Here is an 18411-nt window from a genome sequence, read left to right on the forward strand (position 1 = left end):
CTAACAGACTTGGAGCAGCAATGGACGGAGGGAAAAAGAAGGACACCTTGGGGTGCAAAGTCAGCTTTTACATTTGTATTAAATGTGGTGACAATTTTTTTTAAATTATGGAAAATCGATTTTTTTAAAAATTGGCAAAAAAAGCACCTACAGCCCATTGTACCGCCTCACTCTGCTTTGTGCCCAGACTAAGCCTACTACGATGGTGGGTTTGTGCAGTTGCGATAGCCACCCAGCCACCAGGGTGCCAAGTTCTCGTTCCCACAAGCACTACGCAAAACCTCGTGGAGGAAAAAAAGAAAACCATTTAATGCAAACGGGAAAAAGAATAGCCTTTATAGAAATAAAGTTGTACACTGCCAGCGATTCAGGAGGACTGGGAACAGAGGTCCTGTCTGCGATATGGGCAAACTCCTCCAAACAAAAAAAATCATATGGGGAAAGACATTTCATAGCACCCCCGAAAAAAAGGGGTCACAGCGCATCTTGCTTTCGAAGTGCTCCGCTTAGACGAGGATCCACAAGATCTGAATCCTGAACCATCCGGGCTAAGCGCCAATCGCTCGTCCTCTTTCCTCTCCCCGAACTGGAGATGCCAAACTTGGGAGGTTTGGCTCATAGGTTCCGCACTTTGGCTGCCGGCGGAATGGAGCTGCTCTTCTGCTCCCGACTGCAGAAGTCTTCCCTCCCCAAGCGGCGAGGGTCCCGGTCTTTGGGACGAATGGGAAGGAGCCGTAACGGCGGCAAGGGTGCGGCCATGGCCAGGATGGGAAGGACCTCAGCACTCGACGCCGTAGCGGTCAAAGTTCCGGAGGATGACGGCCAGTTGGAGGTGGACGGTGCCCATGGCGCAGGTCTGCAGGCGGTAGCGGTCGGCCCCTGTGTAGATCAGGTCGGTGTTGAGCAGCTGGGGCCCCCCTCCCACAAAGACCTGGGAGAGCTGCTCCTGCCAGGAGCCCAGGGGGCGCCAGGTGACGCAGTCCAGCTGGTGGGAGCCGGGGGTGGAAGGCACGTGGCAGAAGCCGTACCCGTACAGCTCCGTGCGCCCAAAGGAGTCCTGGTGCCACACCTGGACGTGTAGCTTGGGCCAGCCTGGCAGGGGAAAAAGAGAAAGGAAGGGTCGTTTCTCTACACAGCCATGGCAGCCCGAATGGTATACCGTATTTGTCGCTCTATAAGACGCACCAGACCACAAGACGCACCTAGTTTTTGGAGGAGGAAAACAAGGGGAAAAAAATTCTGAATCTCAGAAGCCAGAACAGCAAGAGGGATCGCTGCGCAGCGAAAGCAGTGATCCCTCTTGCTGTTCTGGCTTCTGGGATAGCCGCGCAGCCTGCATTCACTCCATAAGACGCACACACATTTCCCCTTACTTTTTAGGAGGGAAAAAGTGTGTCTTATAGAGCAAAAATTACGGTATGTACCAGAAAGGGAGGGAAGGGAGCAGGACCAACGAAGGAGGAGTGGCAGACGAAAACAGTGAAAGGTGCAAAATCGCCGGGTTAACCAGCAGAATAGGAGATCCATAGGAAAGGGTATTTAAGGAAGACTGGAAAATGTTTGTAGAATACTCAAAGAATCACTGCAAACAGGTTAGGGCGTTAACAGGATGGGAGTAAATTCAGCAGTAAAAATTGCCTTGAGATAAAATGAGAAAGGGGAAATATGGAGTACCGTATTTTTCTGTGTATAACACGCCCCTGTGTATAAGACGACCCCCGATTTTTGGGGACTTCTAATTGAGGAAATGGGGGGGGGAGTGCCCACACTTGTTGAGCTTTCTTGGGGGGGGGGTTGCCAACTGCCAATTGCCTGACCCCCGCTGCCAATTGCACGCATCAGCAAAGCCACCAATCGCCGGTCCCACCTCTGCACTATCTGTGTATAAGACAACCCCAAATTTTTAGCATTTCTATTAAATAAAAAAACCTCGTCTTGTACACAGAAAAATATGGTAATTAGAATATGCAGCAGTAAGGGGGAATCAGAAGGAACAATGGAAGGTCGGAAGGGAAGTCTTATGCTTAATTCAATACAGTTGTGCCTTAGAAGTCGAACAGAATCCATTCCAGAAGTCCGCTTGAATTCCAAAACGTTCGGAAACCAAAGCGCGGCTTCTGATTGGCTGCCGGAAGCCCCTGCAGCCAATCAGATGGCCCAACATTCAGCTTCCAAAAATAGTTCGCACACCGGAACACTCACTTCCGGGTTTGTGGCATTCAGGAGCCAAAACGTTTGAGAACTAAGCTGTTCAAAAACCAAGGTATGACTGTATTGTGTTTGGTTTATGTGATTGTGAAAAATTATAAATAAAAGTTGTTTTGGAAAAAGGAAAAAGGAAGGAAGGATAGCAATTTAAGTTTCCAAAGCATCCCACCATTTCATCTCGGTAGCAATGTTGGGAGGATTTAGATGGAAGCAGACACTATTGATGTTCACTTACTCGTACCATGTAGAGGCAGTGTGGTGTAGTGGTTAGAGTGCTGCACTAAGACCTGAGACGCCGGGGTTCAAATCCCCACTTGGCCATGAAGCTCACAGGGTGAGCTTGGGCCAGTCATTCATTCTCAGCCCAATCTACCTAGCAGGGCTGTTGTTGCCAGGATAACACGGGGAGGCGGAGAACGAGGCATGCCACCTTGAGCTCCTTGGAGGAAAAGTAGGATATATAAAAGCTAAAAAAGATGAAATAAATAAATGCCCGTGCACTGAAATGGTGCAGAACAATGTAATCAGTTATATGAGATTCTGCTACAGCAGACAGAAGGACCAGTGGTGCAATTTTTGTTGGAAGCTGAACTGCAGTGGCGCAGAAACAGCGCTGCGTGAGATGAAAATGGCTTGGAAGAGAAATCAGTGCCTTTGTATATTTTTCCTGCCTCCTGGTGACCCTAACAACAGCTAGGAAGGGATTACACAGGTATAACATTCCTGCCCCCTCTGGTGCGGGCAGAGAAGACAATGGCTTTTCTCAGTTTGCCTAGCAAGTTCCCAGTGAAGTCGAGATTTGAATCAGAAGCTTCCTGGATCACGATCCTAGCCACTCTGTTACACTGGGTTCGGGAACAAGGTTGCAGCATCAGCCATAGCTAGCACTCCTTAGAAGCAAAAAGAGCTCCGCTTCCAGAGATGTGTTCTGTGCTATATTTTCTGTAATCTTAGGGTTGGAGTCTACCATTAAAACTGAAACCTAAAATTCGCCTGAGCATTACGGAAGCACCACGGAGTTAAATTGGCATCTTATCTCCTTATAAAAAATTACAACGTAGAGGAATAGCATTTCTCAAGTTTCAACTGAACCATTTTTGCAAGGACGTTACAGAACGGTCTGTCTGAATTAAGGGAATGCAGGCAGGCTGTTGTTATTTAACGCAAAGAATACAGTGGTACCTCTGGTTGTGAACGGGATCCGTTCCGGAGCCTTGTTCACAACCTGAAAGGAACGCAACCTGCGTCTGAGCGTGCGCAGGTCGCGATTCGCCGCTTCTGCGCATGTGTGTGCTGTCATTTTGCTCGTCTGCACATGCACGAGCGGCGAAGCCTGGAAGTAACCCTTTCCAGTACTTCCGGGTTGCCGCGGGACGCAACCTGAAAAGACATAACCTAAAGCAAACATAACAAGAGGTACGACTGTAGTTAATAATCAGGGTAAAGGGACCCCTGACCATTAGGTCCAGTCGTGACCGACTCTGGGGTTGCGCGCTCATCTCGCTCTATACGCCGCGCGAGCAGGCGTTTGTCCACAGACAGCTTCCGGGTCATGTGGCCAGCATGACTAAGCTGCTTCTGGCGAACCAGAGCAGCGCACGGAAATGCCGTTTACCTTCCCACCAGAGCAGTATCTATTTATCTACTTGCACTTTGACGTGCTTTCAAACTGCTAGGTTGGCAGGAGCAGGGACCGAGCAACCCGCTGGATTCTGCATTCTGCACCCACTGGATTTTCTGGGTCAGTCTCAAGGGCAGCCCCACATAGAGCGAGTTACAATAATCCAGTCTGGAGGTGACCGTCGCGTGGATCACAGTGGCTAGGTCAGGGCGAGAGAGATAAGGAGCCAGCTGCTTAGCTTGGTGGAGATGAAAAAATGCCGCCTTTGTTATAGCTGTAATCTGCGCCTCCATAGAGAGGGAGGTATCGAATATTACACCCAAACTCTTAACGGACGGTGCTGGCACTAATTGCACCCCCGCAAGAGATGGGAGTTGCCCCCTCAATCCCATATCGTTCCGTCCCAGCCAGAGGACCTCTGTCTTCGAAGGATTTAACTTCAACCGGCTCCCACGTAACCATCCAGCTTTCGAACTGCTAGGTGGGCAGGAGCAGGGACCGAACAACGGGAGCTCACCCTGTTGCGGGGATTCGAACCGCTGACCTTCTGATCGGCAAGCCCTAGGCTCTGTGGTTTAGACCACAGCGCCACCCGCATCCTGTCTAATAACCAGAGTATTTCTTTCTTAATATAATAGCATCCATGCACACAGATTGTGGAGGGAATACCACACTATTCCTCCCACAGCAAAAGCAGAATCTTTAAAGATATGTGTGCTTGAGTGTTTGTTTGTTTGTTTGTATGTTTGTGTGTGTGTGTGTGTGGCATCAACATTTGAGGACCAGGGTCCCGTTAGGACAGAGGCATGAAGACTTCTCAGTTGACAGATATATAAATGGAGAAAAGGAAGTCTGGAACATTGGGGCCCCAAAGGACAAGACCAGAGTGACAAAGCCATAACCAGTGAGTGTGGCACTTCGCCGCAGAATAGAATAGCTTGATCTAAAAGGACAGACCTCTTTCCCAAGGAGCTTGCAAACCACAACACTGAATACCTGGACATAGAAAAAAAAGATTTTGACACTCCTCTTGTGGATGAGGAACTGTTAAAGAAACAGGAAGAAGAGCAGGGGAAAAATGGACAGTTCTCATGATTCCAGTTACAGATAGGTAGCCGTGTTGGTCTGCCATAGTCAAAACAAAAAAAATTCCTTCCAGTAGCACCTTAAAGACCAACTAAGTCAGTTCTTGGTATGAGCTTTCGTGTGCATGTATCTGAAGAAGTGTGCATGCACACGAAAGCTCATACCAAGAACTAACTTAGTTGGTCTTTAAGGTGCTACTGGAAGGAAGTTCTCATGATGGAAGGATACAGAATGAGGAGTCCTGCAGGACTTGTGCTTTCCAACTAAAGTTGGGGATGGCAGTGAGGTGGCCATTGATACTAAATCATTCACGGTAGTTTAAACAAGAGAGATGGTGAAGAGGTCCAAGACGACTTCTCCAAACTCAGGGCTTATTCACCCACACTTTTCCTCCACTCTTTCCAGGCACGGTCCGTGACTTAAAGCTCTGAACACCTTTTTCCCCTTTTGCTTCAGAGCTTCCCCTGTGAAAATCCACTCTTTAAAGCTCAATCAGAGCAAACAGCCATCCGTGGGGAACCAAAACTGATGTTTGCTCCGGTGGAGCACCGAAGATTGGGAAACTGGTGTATCTGACTAGGCACTGTGGAGAACAGGATGCTGGCCTGATCTGGCAGGTTCTTAATAAATCAGTGTGTGGATGACAATGCTGATTTACCATAAAGAGCTGCTTGGCGGCGTCTGTGAAGTGACATGAGCTTGCAGAAAGCACTCAACCAATGCTAAATATTAAGGTTATTATTATTAAGTCAGAGTCTGGCTCCTCCAAGCACTCGTTTGGCTCCATCCTACTTTTCTCTCTCTCTCTCTCCTGCTCCCGCCACCATCTCCTCCTGTCAATTCAGAGTTCGTATTTCAACATTAGCCAAGGTCTGGCTGGCCGGGGGTGGCGGTGGGGTTATATATATATATATATGTGTGTAGTGTGTTTTATCTCTTCGCCTGAGCACTGTGTTCCCAGCAATAAAGAGAACTGGGGAGGCATGATTTATTAATTATGTGGAGTCTCGTCAGCCGGGAAGAAAAGGAAGCGGCGGGAGACTTTCGGCAGCTTTTCCGCATCAATCCATTCCTCCGTCCCCCCCGCCTGGTCTTTCCTTGCCCCCACCTTTCCGGTCCAGCTCAGCTCAGCTGAAGCGCAGCTTAGAAAAGGCAGCAAAGAGAAGCCCACGCAAATCAAACCGGCTTTGCGGCACGCACACAAAAAAAAGCTAGCCGCTCCGACAATTAATCCCCTACCATTCCGAACGGCTTCCCTTCGATGGCTGGCTTCTGAGCTCTTTTGTCTGACGGCGCAGTTTACCGTAGCCATGGATTAATTTCCTTTAAGGTAGCCAATTATATCGAACGTACGCGGGTGGCGCTGTGGGTTAAACCACAGAGCCTAGGACTTGCCGATCAGAAGGTCGGCAGTTCGAATCCCCGCAACAGGGTGAGCTCCCATTGCTCTGTCCCTGCTCCTGCCAACCTAGCAGTTCGAAAGCACGTCAAAGTGCAAGTAGATAAATAGGTACCGCTCCGGGGGGAAGGTAAACGGCGTTTCCGTGCGCTGCTCTGGTTCGCCAGAAGCGGCTTAGTCATGCTGGCCACATGACCCGGCTCCCTCGGCCAATAAAGCGAGATGAGTGCCGCAACCCCAGAGTCGGTCACGACTGGACCTAATGGTCAGGGGTCCCTTTACCTACCTTATTCTTGGAGGGGGTGGGGAGGGAAACAAGGGGTGAAATATAAAATAAACTAAGGTTACCAGACGTCCCCGTTTCCCGGGGACAGTCCCCGGATTTACAAATCAGTCCCCATACAAAATCCATTGAACTTGAAAAGTGTCCCCGGATTTATTGAAAAAAATCTGGTAACCTTAAAATACACCGAGCTCATAAGTATTGCCGTCACACACACACACACCCTGGCACCCTCCGTGGCTGGGAATTCCAGAAGTCAAGAGCAAGCATCAAGGCCTCCCTTCAAGTCTCCCACTGGTACCCCAAACCCACCAAATCTAGGGGGCTTCTGTTGAAAACAGAAGACTGGGCTGAAGTGTTATGTACTGAAGTTCTCACCCTGGGCCAGCAGGGGGATACTGTAGATAGTTATGCAAATAAGGGATCGAAAGTGACGTTCAGTGATTGGATAGTTTTAGAAAATTGTTACAGTTACGTTGTACTGGAGCTCTATATAAGCAGGCTGGCTGAACTCTTCAGTTCAGTTCTGTCCTGGCCTGTGAATAAACAAGAGCTGTTTAAAGAATCGCTGTGTCGTCTGATATGTTCACCCATTTCTGTTGAAAACAGAAGACTGGGCTGAAGATTCCAAGTTCCAAGGGGAAATGTCATGGGCTAGTTGGATGCAGAGGAACCAGCAGGGGAATCACCAAGGGAAAAAGGCTCGGAGCTCAGGGATTGGTGGTTGGAGAGCAAGCATGGTTAGAGGGAGGAGGAGGAGGTGTCAGAAGCTGAAGGGGTAACAAGGTTTAGTGAGCTGGGAGAGTCCGTGGCAGAGAGCAGTCCAGAAGCAGAAGCAGAAGCAGAGGAGGGAGGCCAAGAGGCAGAGAGGAGTCTGGCTGGTGAAGAGTCACGGGTGTCTGTCTCTCCTGCTGCAACAAGTTCCCCTGCCCCTTTGTCTCCCAGAACCAGGAGAGGCATGAAGAGAGCAGAGGGGAAGTTTGATTAACGCAGGCGCAGTCTCCGATTACTTGGGGGAAACCCTGGAGAGGAGGGGGACTTTGACAGTCGTGGGAACCTTCAGTCTCAGCAACTGCTTCATGGGAGCAAGACCTGCCAGAGATTGAGTTGCTGTGCTCACCAAGGCTGTGTTTCTGCGCATACCCTGTTTTTGCTAATAGTTACCTCCAAGTTAAAGGGATGCGGGTGGCGCTGTGGGTTAAACCACAGAGCCTAGGACTTGCCGATCAGAAGGTCGGTGGTTCGAATCCCCGCAACGGGGTGAGCTCCTGTTGCTCGGTCCCTGCTTCTGCCCACCTAGCAGTTCGAAAGCACGTCAAAGTGCAAGTTGATAAATAGGTACCACTCCGGTGGGAAGGTAAACGGCATTTCCGTGCGCTGCTCTGGTTCGCCAGAAGCAGCTTAGTTATGCTGGCCACATGACCCGGAAGCTGTACGCCGGCTCCGTCAGCCAATAAATCGAGATGAGCGCCGCCACACCAGAGTCAGCCACAACTGGACCTAATGGTCAGGGGTCCCTTTACCTTTACCTTTACCTCCAAGTTGCTCAGTGCAGTTTACTGCTGTCTCGCTCCTGTCAGGCAGGTTCATAACGAGAGGCGAGACACAGTGCCTGATTCGAGCCGGATTGCGCAATTTGCTTAAACACCCCTCTGCATTTCATGGCTGGAGAGAATGGGGGCCTCTGAGTCTACGCAGAGTACCTCTCCTCAACCACTGAGCAATTGCTGGGGACAAGGAACCATTTCAAGCCAAGGGCCCGCACTCTCTTCTCAGCAACTTCCAAGGGGCCAATGGTGGGTGGAGCCAGAGGCAACAGTGGGAGGAGCGCCAGGTGCAAATGACGCCTTTGTGCACTAGGCTAGCTGCCATACACAGCCCTCTTCGTCCTCCACCCTGAGCCACTGAGTTCTTGCAGGGATACAGTCCAGCTGGGGTGCAGAGAATTCTCCACCATAAATCCCCAGCCCCTCTTTTCAAGCCAGAATCCCCTGAAGAGAGGGGGCTTCCGAAGGCCACAGCTCTACAATGCAGCTGGCTGGGCACCACTGGAAGGCAGGGAGGCGAACAGCAGGTGGCGCCAGAGGCAACGAAAGCCGACTATTTGCTTCTATCCTCCTCCTCCCTGCTGAGTTGTACAACAGCAAAACTAAGGAGGGGGAAGCCAACCTGCTCCTAAATCCCCCTATTTGTTGCTTTCTGAGATCCCTAGACTGGATTTATCTCAGGAGAAGGCTGGATGAGGGCAGAGGGTCCCATTTGCCCTAATAGACATTGCCTCAATGCCAATTTTTGCTTGGACTTGGGCCAAAGTCCCAATGGGGAAGACGGGAGATCAGGCTGGTTGGGGGCGAGTGGGTGGGTTCAAGAGCCTCCGTAAGTGGGGCCGATTCTTGGCCAGCAATGTATGTGTCATGAAGCATCATTCACACTGATAGAGCCAAGATTCGGGGCAACGTAGCCAACTAAATTCCCGGCGAAGGTTGGCCGGCAGCCACACTGCAGAACTGTAGCTCCAGTTATAAGCTGCGGCTTAGCTATTTAAGAGCATCGTTGTTCAGTGGGTTGCCTTTTAAATTGGTTAAATTGCCACTCAGGAAGAGTGCTCATTGCTCATACTCACTTTTCGATCTCCCAAAAGCGACTGTTCGGTTTTAGAAGATTTTGCCCTTATTATCCAAAAGCTTTCAGTTTAGAATGACATTGCTCACGACCTGGGAAGGGAGAAGATCTAAGAGAAGGAAAACTGATCCCAAACCTCTGCTGCCTTGCAGAATATCTTTGGGAGAAGAAAAGCCTAAGGCGTAAACCCTACACAAATGCAGAGTGGAGTCCCTAAGGCGGTTGGATGGCGCCTTGCATTCCTCCTTCCGGCAACTCCTGCAGCCAAGCTGGTGCCAAATGTCTTGTTCTGCTTTCCTTTGGACCACATCAATGATGCTGAGAGGGAGGACTTGTTGTCTGGGCTGCCCAGGATCTCCAAACATATACGCTTGGGCCCCAGGGAGGTCACTTTGCTGCTGCTAACATAGCCAACAAGGCGAATGTTCTGCTCTGCTTGCTCACGCCACCAAGGTCACAGCACAAATCTGGGACCTCTACAGACCGATTTATTTATTTTTGTGCATCTATTCTGCAATATGTTATTGATGCAATTACATCTACGATGCAGCACTCAGCAACCATTCTGCTTTATTAGATGGATGCGGGTGGCGCTGTGAGTTGAACCACAGGGCCTAGGACTTGCCGATCAGAAGGCCAGCGGTTCGAATCCCCACGACGGAGTGAGCTCCCGTTGCTCGGTCCCTGCTCCTGCCAACCTAGCAGTTCGAAAGCACGTCAAAGCGCAAGTAGATAAATAGGTACCACTCCGGCGGGAAGGTAAACAGCATTTCCGTGTGCTGCTCTGGTTCGCCAGAAGCGGCTTAGTCATGCTGGCCACATGACCCGGAAGCTGTACGCCGGCTCCCTCGGCCAGTAAAGCGAGATGAGCGCCGCAACTCCAGAGTCGGTCATGACTGGACCGAATGGTTAGGGGTCCCTTTATCTTTTATGTGAGGCCTAGACTGAGGGGGGGGGGCGGCATATGCCCTGATGGCCTAGCTAGCTTCCACTGAATAACCAGGATGCTACCAAAGAAAATGGCCCTCTGTGGATGAGTAACCACAGCCAGCTCAAAACATTAGCAGGCGGTCACTCTGTGATTTGCCTGCAATGTGTTAGGCGTTTCCCTGTCCAGCTGCAGCTGTGTCTTGCAACACACACACAAATATTATTTAAAAGGATCTCATGTTTTTAATGCGGCAATAGCCAAGAACTGCGGAGGAGGAAGGGAAAGGCAACTGATATCTCTTACCCTGCAAGCCTTTGGTGGCAAAGTGGACGTCAATGGGGTGGGACCAATAAGCCACATCATCCAACTGCGGGTGGTCGACTTGGGTCTGCCCTTCCCGGAATCCTGACAGTAACTTCCAGGCACCACCTAGAAGGAGGCGAAAACCCAGATGTCTCGGTTATGAATAGACAAAGCTCTGCCTCTCGTATCAAGTCTAAAAATGCAGGTTGGGGTGGAATGCGCATGGGGAACTGACTTCCTTTCACCTCCCCCTTTAGTAGCGTCACTTAAATAACGCAGATGGAGTTTAGAGAGAAGAGAAGTTTGATAACACTTGACGAAGCAAAGTGAACAAAAACAGCGTATAAATCTGAGGAGAAATTCTTTTTCTTTTATTAAATTTTATTGTTACCGTTCACATTAACACACCCTACAGAAAAAGAAAATAAATCTCCATCGCCGCCAAAGAAAAGAAAAAAAGAATTAGTACATCAATTAGTAACCTTCAAAACATAAAAGTGGTCTTTTTCTATCTACCAGACTTCCCATCTATTCCTTATTACAGATTCTGTATTAATTGTTCGCTGCCATTGCATAACGGGTTTTGTTCAGTTTCAATATCCCTTGATCCATTCATTGGCTTTTCCACATTTTTAACACTGCTACTGAAATTATTTGAACACTGTGTATGACTTTAAACTACTATTATTATTATTATTCAAATATATTTTTAAAACTTCCCATTTTGAAATAAATACCCATTTTGGTGTTTTTTTTATCTTTTCTGACATGCTATCTAAATCCGCATATTCGGAGAAGAAATTCAACCGAGAGGCTTTCTGTCTTTCTTAGCTCAGGCCTTCTACACAGCAGGAAAACACTCAACTAAACATACAGAGGAAAACTCCCTCGGAACTACGCAGCCAATGAGCTGGTGCTACCTTGGCAAAGATCCTGCTCCTCTGATTGGTCGCTAAGCAACACCTGCCCGCTGACTTTAACCGAACAGAATTACCATATTTTTCGCTCTATAGGACACACCGGACCATAGGAGGGGGAGAACGGGGGGGGGGGGGTCTTGTTCTTCCCCTCTAAAACAAGGTGCGTTCTGTGGGTTCAAGGTGCATTCACCTGAAGCCTCCGGAGGCTTTGGGTTCCTTTCGACCTGCTCTTTGGGGCTGGCGGTGGGGGGAAGCGCTGTTTTCCCCCACCGCCAGCCTCAGAACCAGGTCAGGGAGCAGCGTGAAGGCGTCGCGCGCCTTCCCGCTGCCCCACGAACTTGTGGGACTGGCGTTGCAGCCTTCCCCCCACCTTCGTACAGCCTTCGTAGCCTCCGCAGGACAGCAGGGTGAAGGCACCCCGCTGCCCTGCGGAGGCTTTGCGCAGCTAACCCCAAGCTAGAACAGCGAGAGAGAGAGCTGCTCTGTTAATTTTTGGAGGGGGAAAAGTGCATCCTATAGAGCGAAAAATACAGTAACCCATAAATCACAAGCTGAATTATCTCTGCCTTCTCCTTTCCCGTGATCTCCAGACCATAATGCTCCACCAACCTGTGTGAATCCCCCATTTGCAAAAAAGGCTGCTGCTAGGGAATCCGCTGGCTCCCACGATCTGACCAATCACGTGCACTTCAGCCATGGATCTGCAGTGGGAAAGGACCTTAAAGAGAAGGGAGACACCCAGTCAAGGGCCATCATCGTATTCAAGACCCATTTTGAGATTTCACATGTGTTTTAAAGTTACCTTGGTGGTTGGAGGATGGATGGTGGCTAACAGATTGAATCATAGAATCATAGAATCCTAGAGTTGGAAGAGACCACAAGGGCCATCGAGTCCAACCCCCTGCCAAGCAGGAAACACCATCAGAGCACTCCTGACATATGGTTGTCAAGCCTCTGCTTAAAGACCTCCAAAGAAGGAGACTCCACCACACTCCTTGGCAGCAAATTCCACTGTCGAACAGCTCTTACTGTCAGGAAGTTCTTCCTAATGTTTAGGTGGACTCTTCTTTCTTGTAGTTTGGATCCATTGCTCCTCTGGATCCATTGCTTCTCTGGAGCAGCAGAAAACAACCTTTCTCCCTCCTCTATGTGACATCCTTTTATATATTTGAACATGGCTATCATATCACCCCTTAACCTCCTCTTCTCCAGGCTAAACATGCCCAGCTCCCTTAGCCGCTCCTCATAAGGCATCGTTTCCAGGCCTTTGACCATTTTGGTTGCCCTCCTCTGGACACGTTCCAGTTTGTCAGTGTCCTTCTTGAACTGTGGTGCCCAGAACTGGACACAGTACTCCAGGTGAGGTCTGACCAGAGCAGAATACAGTGGCACTATTACTTCCCTTGATCTAGATGCTATACTCCTATTGATGCAGCCCAGAATTGCATTGGCTTTTTTAGCTGCCGCATCACACTGTTGAGGTTGAATCCTGACAAGACAGAAGTACTGTTTTTGGGGGACAGGAGGCAGGCGGGTGTAGAGGACTCCCTGGTCCTGAGTGGGGTAACTGTGCCCCTGAAGGACCAGGTGCGCAGCCTGGGAGTCATTCTGGACTCGCAGCTGGCCATGGAGGCGCAGGTCAATTCTGTGTCCAGGGCAGCTGTCTACCAGCTCCATCTGGTATGCAGGCTGAGACCCTACCTGCCCACGGACTGTCTTGCCAGAGTGGTGCATGCTCTGGTTATCTCCCGCTTGGACTACTGCAATGCACTCTACGTGGGGCTACCTTTGAAGGTGACCCGGAAACTACAACTAATCCAGAATGCGGCAGCTAAACTGGTGACTGGGAGCGGCCACCAAGACCACATAACACCAGTCTTGAAAGACCTACATTTGCACCCAGTACGTTTCCGAGCACAATTCAAAGTGTTGGTGCTGACCTTTAAAGCCCTAAACGGCCTCGGGCCAGTATATCTGAAGGAGCAAATTCTCCTCCATCGTTCTGCCGAGGGCCTTCTGGCGGTTCCCTCATTGCGAGAAGTGAGGTGACAGGGAACCAGGCAGAGGGCCTTCTTGGTGGTGGCACCCGCCCTGTGGAACGCCCTCCCACCAGATGTCAAAGAAAAAATAACTACCAAACTTTTAGAAGGCATCTGAAGGCAGCCCTGTTTAGGGAAGCTTTTAATGTTTAATGTTGTTGTTTAGTCGTTTAGTCGTGTCCGACTCTTCGTGACCCCATGGACCAGAGCACGCCAGGCACTCCTGTCTTCCACTGCCTCCCGCAGTTTGGTCAGACTCATGCTTGTAGCTTCGAGAAGACTGTCCAACCATCTCGTCCTCTGTCGTCCCCTTCTCCTTGTGCCCTCCATCTTTCCCAACATCAGGGTCTTTAATAGGTTATTGTATTTTAGTGTTCTGTTGGAAGCTGCCCAGAGTGGCTGGGGAAGCACAAGGAGAAGGGGATGGCAGAGGACGAGATGGTGGGACATTGTTCTCGAAGCTACCAACATGAGTTTGACCAAACTGCGGGAGGCAGTGGAAAACAGGAGTGCCTGGAGTGCTCTGGTCCATGGGGTCACGAAGGGTCGGACACAACTAAACGGCTCTGATGGTGTTTCCTGCTTGGCAGGGAGTTGGACTCGATGGCCCTTGTGGTCTCTTCCAACTCTATGATTTTTATGATTCTATTCTATGATTCTATGACTGAACAACAACCAACAACATTATTACTATTATTTAAATCCTTTGTCTCCAAACAATTCCCAAGTCACTTGCAAAGCTGGAAGTTCGATTTTTAGCATCGACCCTTGCGGTCCAAGATTGCACATACGCCACCCGCCCTCAGCTTTCCCGTGTTCTGTTTGAATCAAGAAGGAGAAAGAGAGGTGGCTGATACGTCACCCGTTCACACGTGCAAAAGACACGCGAGTCCTCCGTGTCTCCCCTTCCCCCGGCGCACGCATACTGGACGCCACGCGTTCCATTACCTGTCAGCCGCGCGAATTTCTCAGAACTCCCCCCGCCCCCGCCGGCGCCTCGCTACCGTCCTGCCCTCACCGTTTCTGGGCCGCGGTTGCCGCAGCAACGGGGAAGCCACGCCCAGGGTGGGGCTCTGATTGGCTAGCTGCGGGAAAGGTGAAGAAGAGCGGTGGCGCCGCCATCTTGAGCGAGGCAACAACAACAGCAAAAACCCGCCATCTTGGACATAGAGATAGGAAAACGTGAAGAGTCGCACATGGTCGCAATTTCTGCCTATAATCAGTTTTATGGACAAGGGCGGTTTCCGATTTTTTTAAGCTGATGTTTTTGTTTGTGCCACTGTGGTTTTTTTGAAGATTATCTTAAACAGTTGCTTTACTGGATAACTGAGGGCAAGGAAACAGCTGTGATTCAAAGAGCCATGTTGAGTGTGTCATAGGGAAACTTCTCTAGAAAAAGGGTTGGGTTTCCGCTCCTCCCTTGTGCCGCCATCTTGTGTGGGTCTCAAATAGCCGTCGCAGTGCGGCCATCTTGGGAAGGTCGTTCTTTTCCCTGTTGCCTAGGCAACTGAATTGGTACTTGGCGAGAGCTGGGTTCAAATGCCAGTTCAGCCACTCAGTCATTTGGAGACAAATGAGCCCTAGTTGCCTTATGAAAAATGGAATATCAGCTTGGTTTACTACCTTCCCCTCTTTGGCAGATACTGTTCCTTGTTTGTTTAGATGTAGGCAGAAGCTGAACTAACGCAGCTTTTCATGTTAAATATCAGTGTGTACCTCTTAGACTTAAGCTTCTTTCTATCTTTTTTTTATTTATTTTTATTAATTTTTCAAATTATTAAAAATCAAACCAAATTCCTTCAGCTTCTTTTGCAGGTACTAAAGGCAGAGGAGCTCTGCCGCATGAAAATCAAAAGGTTTAGTTTCAATAGATGAAAAGGTACGGATGCTGTTGCCATGATGTGAAATTAAGCACATTTCTTTGCACGTTGCGTGGGCTGCTCAGAGAGAAGTCCAGACAGCATGAGCAACCTACTTCCAAAGGGAATAACCTCCACTTCAAATTACATTTTAGATAGCTAGAGACAGTACATTTTTCTTTTCTTTTTAAAAAATAATAATCTTTATTTCGGTAATTTCACACATAGGCATATATACATAAATAACAAATCATACAAAGCAAAAGCAATACAAGTACTGTAAAGGGGGGGAGAAAAAAAGGGGGGAAATACAGTATATTACAATTAAATAACAGGTTAAAATATATTTCCGCAACGCAGAGTGCAGGCAGTGCAGAAAAATGGGACACTTCCAATAATTCTCATTATACTGCTTATATTGTCTATATTTTCTTGCACAGATTTATATATATATATAACCTGCTTTAATATCTAATACACATATTGCTTTCAAGTATCAGTCTAGTTCTGCAGGTATCTTGTTGCTTGTACAATGCAGTTTTATATTTTCTTTGAATATTTTCCATTCTCTGTATACTTTCTGGTTTGACACTCCTCTGATTCTTCCCATCAGTTTTGCTAGTTGCCGGTATTCTATCATAAGAGTCTGCAACTGTGGGATGGTAGGATTTCATTTTTCCAGTTTCTTGCCACTCTTATTCTGGCTGCCATGATTGCATACATAAACAATGGTCTTATATCTTTTTAGACAGTATATTTTTCAGTGTATCCCATATACAAAGCTAGCTTCTCACTGCTATCATGCCTATTTGTGGACTGCGGCTCCTGTTATCCAAAAATACAGATTTTGCAGTAAATCATTAGGTGATCATTCGCATATTGAGTCAACAGTTTCCATCCTTGCCTGTGGGAAATTTTCTAATGCATTCCCACCCACAGGATTTTGACCCCAAGATGGGGGGGGAGGACCGAGGACCAGGAAAAAATCCCTGAAACCTTGCAAAAGGCAAACAAGGAAGGAGGAAATGATCTCTTATTTAAAAAAAAAACCCTTTGCTTCCAGATTCTCATGGATCCCAAGTTTTGCAGAGTACAAAATATGTTTAGGAGGACTGTTATGTACTGAGTTGAATAGGATCCAAACTGCAGCAGTCTGATTGGTCCTAGAACAATAGGCTCCAAAAGGCAGCAGTCTGATTGGTCCTAGAACAATAGGATTCAGAATGCAGCAGTCTGATTGGTCCTAGAACAATGCAGCAGTATGATTGGTTAGCAGGAACCACCCAATCATGCTCCAGATAGAAGTGAATCCACAACCTGATTGGCCTACAGTAGAATCCCGGAATTAGCCAATCATGTGCAGCCCATTGTGTAAATAATGTATATAAAGCAGATACTTTGAGGGGACTTTCATTCATTCCTCCTCACCACTATGAGCTGAATAAAGAGCATGAAATCACTTTGCGACTCTGAGTATATTTCAAGGACTCTAAGCAGGGGGAAAGGGATGCGGGTGGTGCTGTGGGTTAAACCACAGAGCCTAGGACTTGCAGATCAGGTTGGCGGTTCAAATCCCCGCGAAAGTGCAAGTAGATAAATAGGCACCACTCCGACGGGAAGGTAAACGGTGTTTCCGTGCACTGCTCTGGTTCGCCACAAGCGGCTTAGTCATGCTGGCCACATGACCCGGAAGCTGTAAGCCGGTTCCCTTGGCCAATAAAGTGAGATGAGCGCCGTGACCCCAGAGTCAGCCACGACTGGACCTAACGGTCAGGAGTCCCTTTACCTTTACCTTTAAGCAGGGGGAAACTTCCCCAAGAGGACTTTGCATACTGAGCAGCTATAGAACCTAAAGATCTGCTACATGGGAAATACTTGAAATGTATTTTTTCCTTTTGGGGGTGGATGGAATGGAGTTTTCTGGGAAAGGGTATGTCTGGCTGCAATCCTGACATAAGAACATAAGAATTGTTGTGGTTGTTTAGTCGTTTAGTCGTGTCCGACTCTTCGTGACCCCCAACTCTTCGGACCAGAGCACGCCAGGCACTCCCGCAGTTTGGTCAAACTCATGCTGGTAGCTTCAAGAACACTGTCCAACCATCTTGTCCTCTGTCGTCCCCTTCTCCTTGTGCCCTCCATCTTTCCCAACACCAGGGTCTTTTCCAGGGAGTCTTCTCTTCTCATGAGGTGGCCAAAGTATTGGAGCCTCAGCTTCAGGATCTGTCCTTCCAGTGAGCACTCAGGGCTGATTTCCTTCAGAATGGAGAGGTTTGATCTTCTTGCAGTCCGTGGGACTCTCTAGAGTCTCCTCCAGCACCATAATTCAAAAGCATAGGCACTGATTTTTCCCTCCATGAAATTTTCCAATCTTTTTTTGAAGCCATCCAAGAGAGAGAGCTATAAGCTTTTCTCTAGCTACTTTCTACGTGCCATACTTAATTTTTACACATTTGTATAATGTCACCTCTTACTTGATTTTTCACTAACATAAAACACCCCCCAATGCTATAACCTATCATCATAGGGATGTTGCTCCATCCCCTTGATCATTTGGGTTTTGTTTTATTTTTTTCTGAACAGAAGAACTTCATACTGCAATACTTTGCTGCCACAGATCCCACTTTCCTCAATATATATTGCTGGAACTGAAAGGGGGGGATCACTCTGTTATATAGGAATGTTTTGGGATATATACTGCAGTAACAGGGACAGCAAGAACACATATTGATAAGTTTGTTCAAACGGATACGGTACCTGTTAAAAGAGCAAAAAACAGAAATGTCATTGGAGCGTGTGAAAAAGACTCTCTGAACTGGAGAGATAACTTGCCATTTCTCTTGTGTTCGCCTTTTCATCACAAGGTACAACACCTAAAATTAATTAATCAGAACATCCCACTAGGAGAGACTATAATGATGTTTGCAGAAGGCTTAGGAAAGGTCAAACTGTCTGCGATATAAACCTGAACCTGTCCTCAGATTAAACTGCTGATTGCAAGGCTGCCGTTCCCAATCAGAAGCGATGCCAATGCTTGGGATGGGAGTTGATTGAATTGGAAGGGGAATTTGGCCAGCTTCCCAATCTGTGTTTGTCCAGGGGGTGTGAGAAATGGCAGGCAAGGGGCAGGATGTCTCACCTCA

General features: G+C 48.4%; 1 protein-coding gene and 1 long non-coding RNA gene across 3 annotated transcripts in view; both read right to left on the bottom strand.

Annotated features, from left to right (window-relative positions):
* The window catches only part of LOC310851866, a 151084-nt gene that overhangs the window by 120448 nt on the left and 12225 nt on the right, over positions 1 to 18411 (bottom strand). The window lies entirely within an intron of this gene.
* On the bottom strand, positions 293 to 14459 carry B9D2 (B9 domain containing 2). 2 transcript variants are annotated; one of them, XM_083754427.1, is made up of 4 exons: positions 14431 to 14459; positions 11983 to 12091; positions 10454 to 10579; positions 293 to 1092 (listed from the first exon to the last, which is right to left on the bottom strand). In XM_083754427.1, exons 2-4 carry the CDS (start codon positions 12068 to 12070, stop codon positions 779 to 781), a joined length of 528 nt encoding a protein of 175 aa, XP_083610553.1. In that variant the 5' UTR covers positions 12071 to 12091; positions 14431 to 14459; the 3' UTR covers positions 293 to 778. The 2 variants fall into 2 exon arrangements, with proteins under 2 accessions (XP_083610553.1, XP_083610552.1); XM_083754426.1 differs by having other exon boundaries at positions 14361 to 14450.

Source organism: Podarcis gaigeae (assembly GCF_964106915.1).
Source record: "Podarcis gaigeae genome assembly, chromosome: 8".
Lineage (NCBI taxonomy): Eukaryota > Metazoa > Chordata > Lepidosauria > Squamata > Lacertidae > Podarcis > Podarcis gaigeae.

Bases quoted from the DNA above. Each gene is read 5' to 3' on its own strand.
- B9D2 (XM_083754427.1), bottom strand. From the start codon at position 12,070: ATGGCTGAAGTGCACGTGATTGGTCAGATCGTGGGAGCCAGCGGATTC. The intron at 10,580-11,982 runs GTTGGTGGAGCA...GCCTCCTTCTAG, and splicing joins CAAATGGGGGATTCACACAG to GTGGTGCCTGGAAGTTACTG. The intron at 1,093-10,453 runs GTAAGAGATATC...TTCCCCTGCCAG, and splicing joins TGCCACCAAAGGCTTGCAGG to GCTGGCCCAAGCTACACGTC.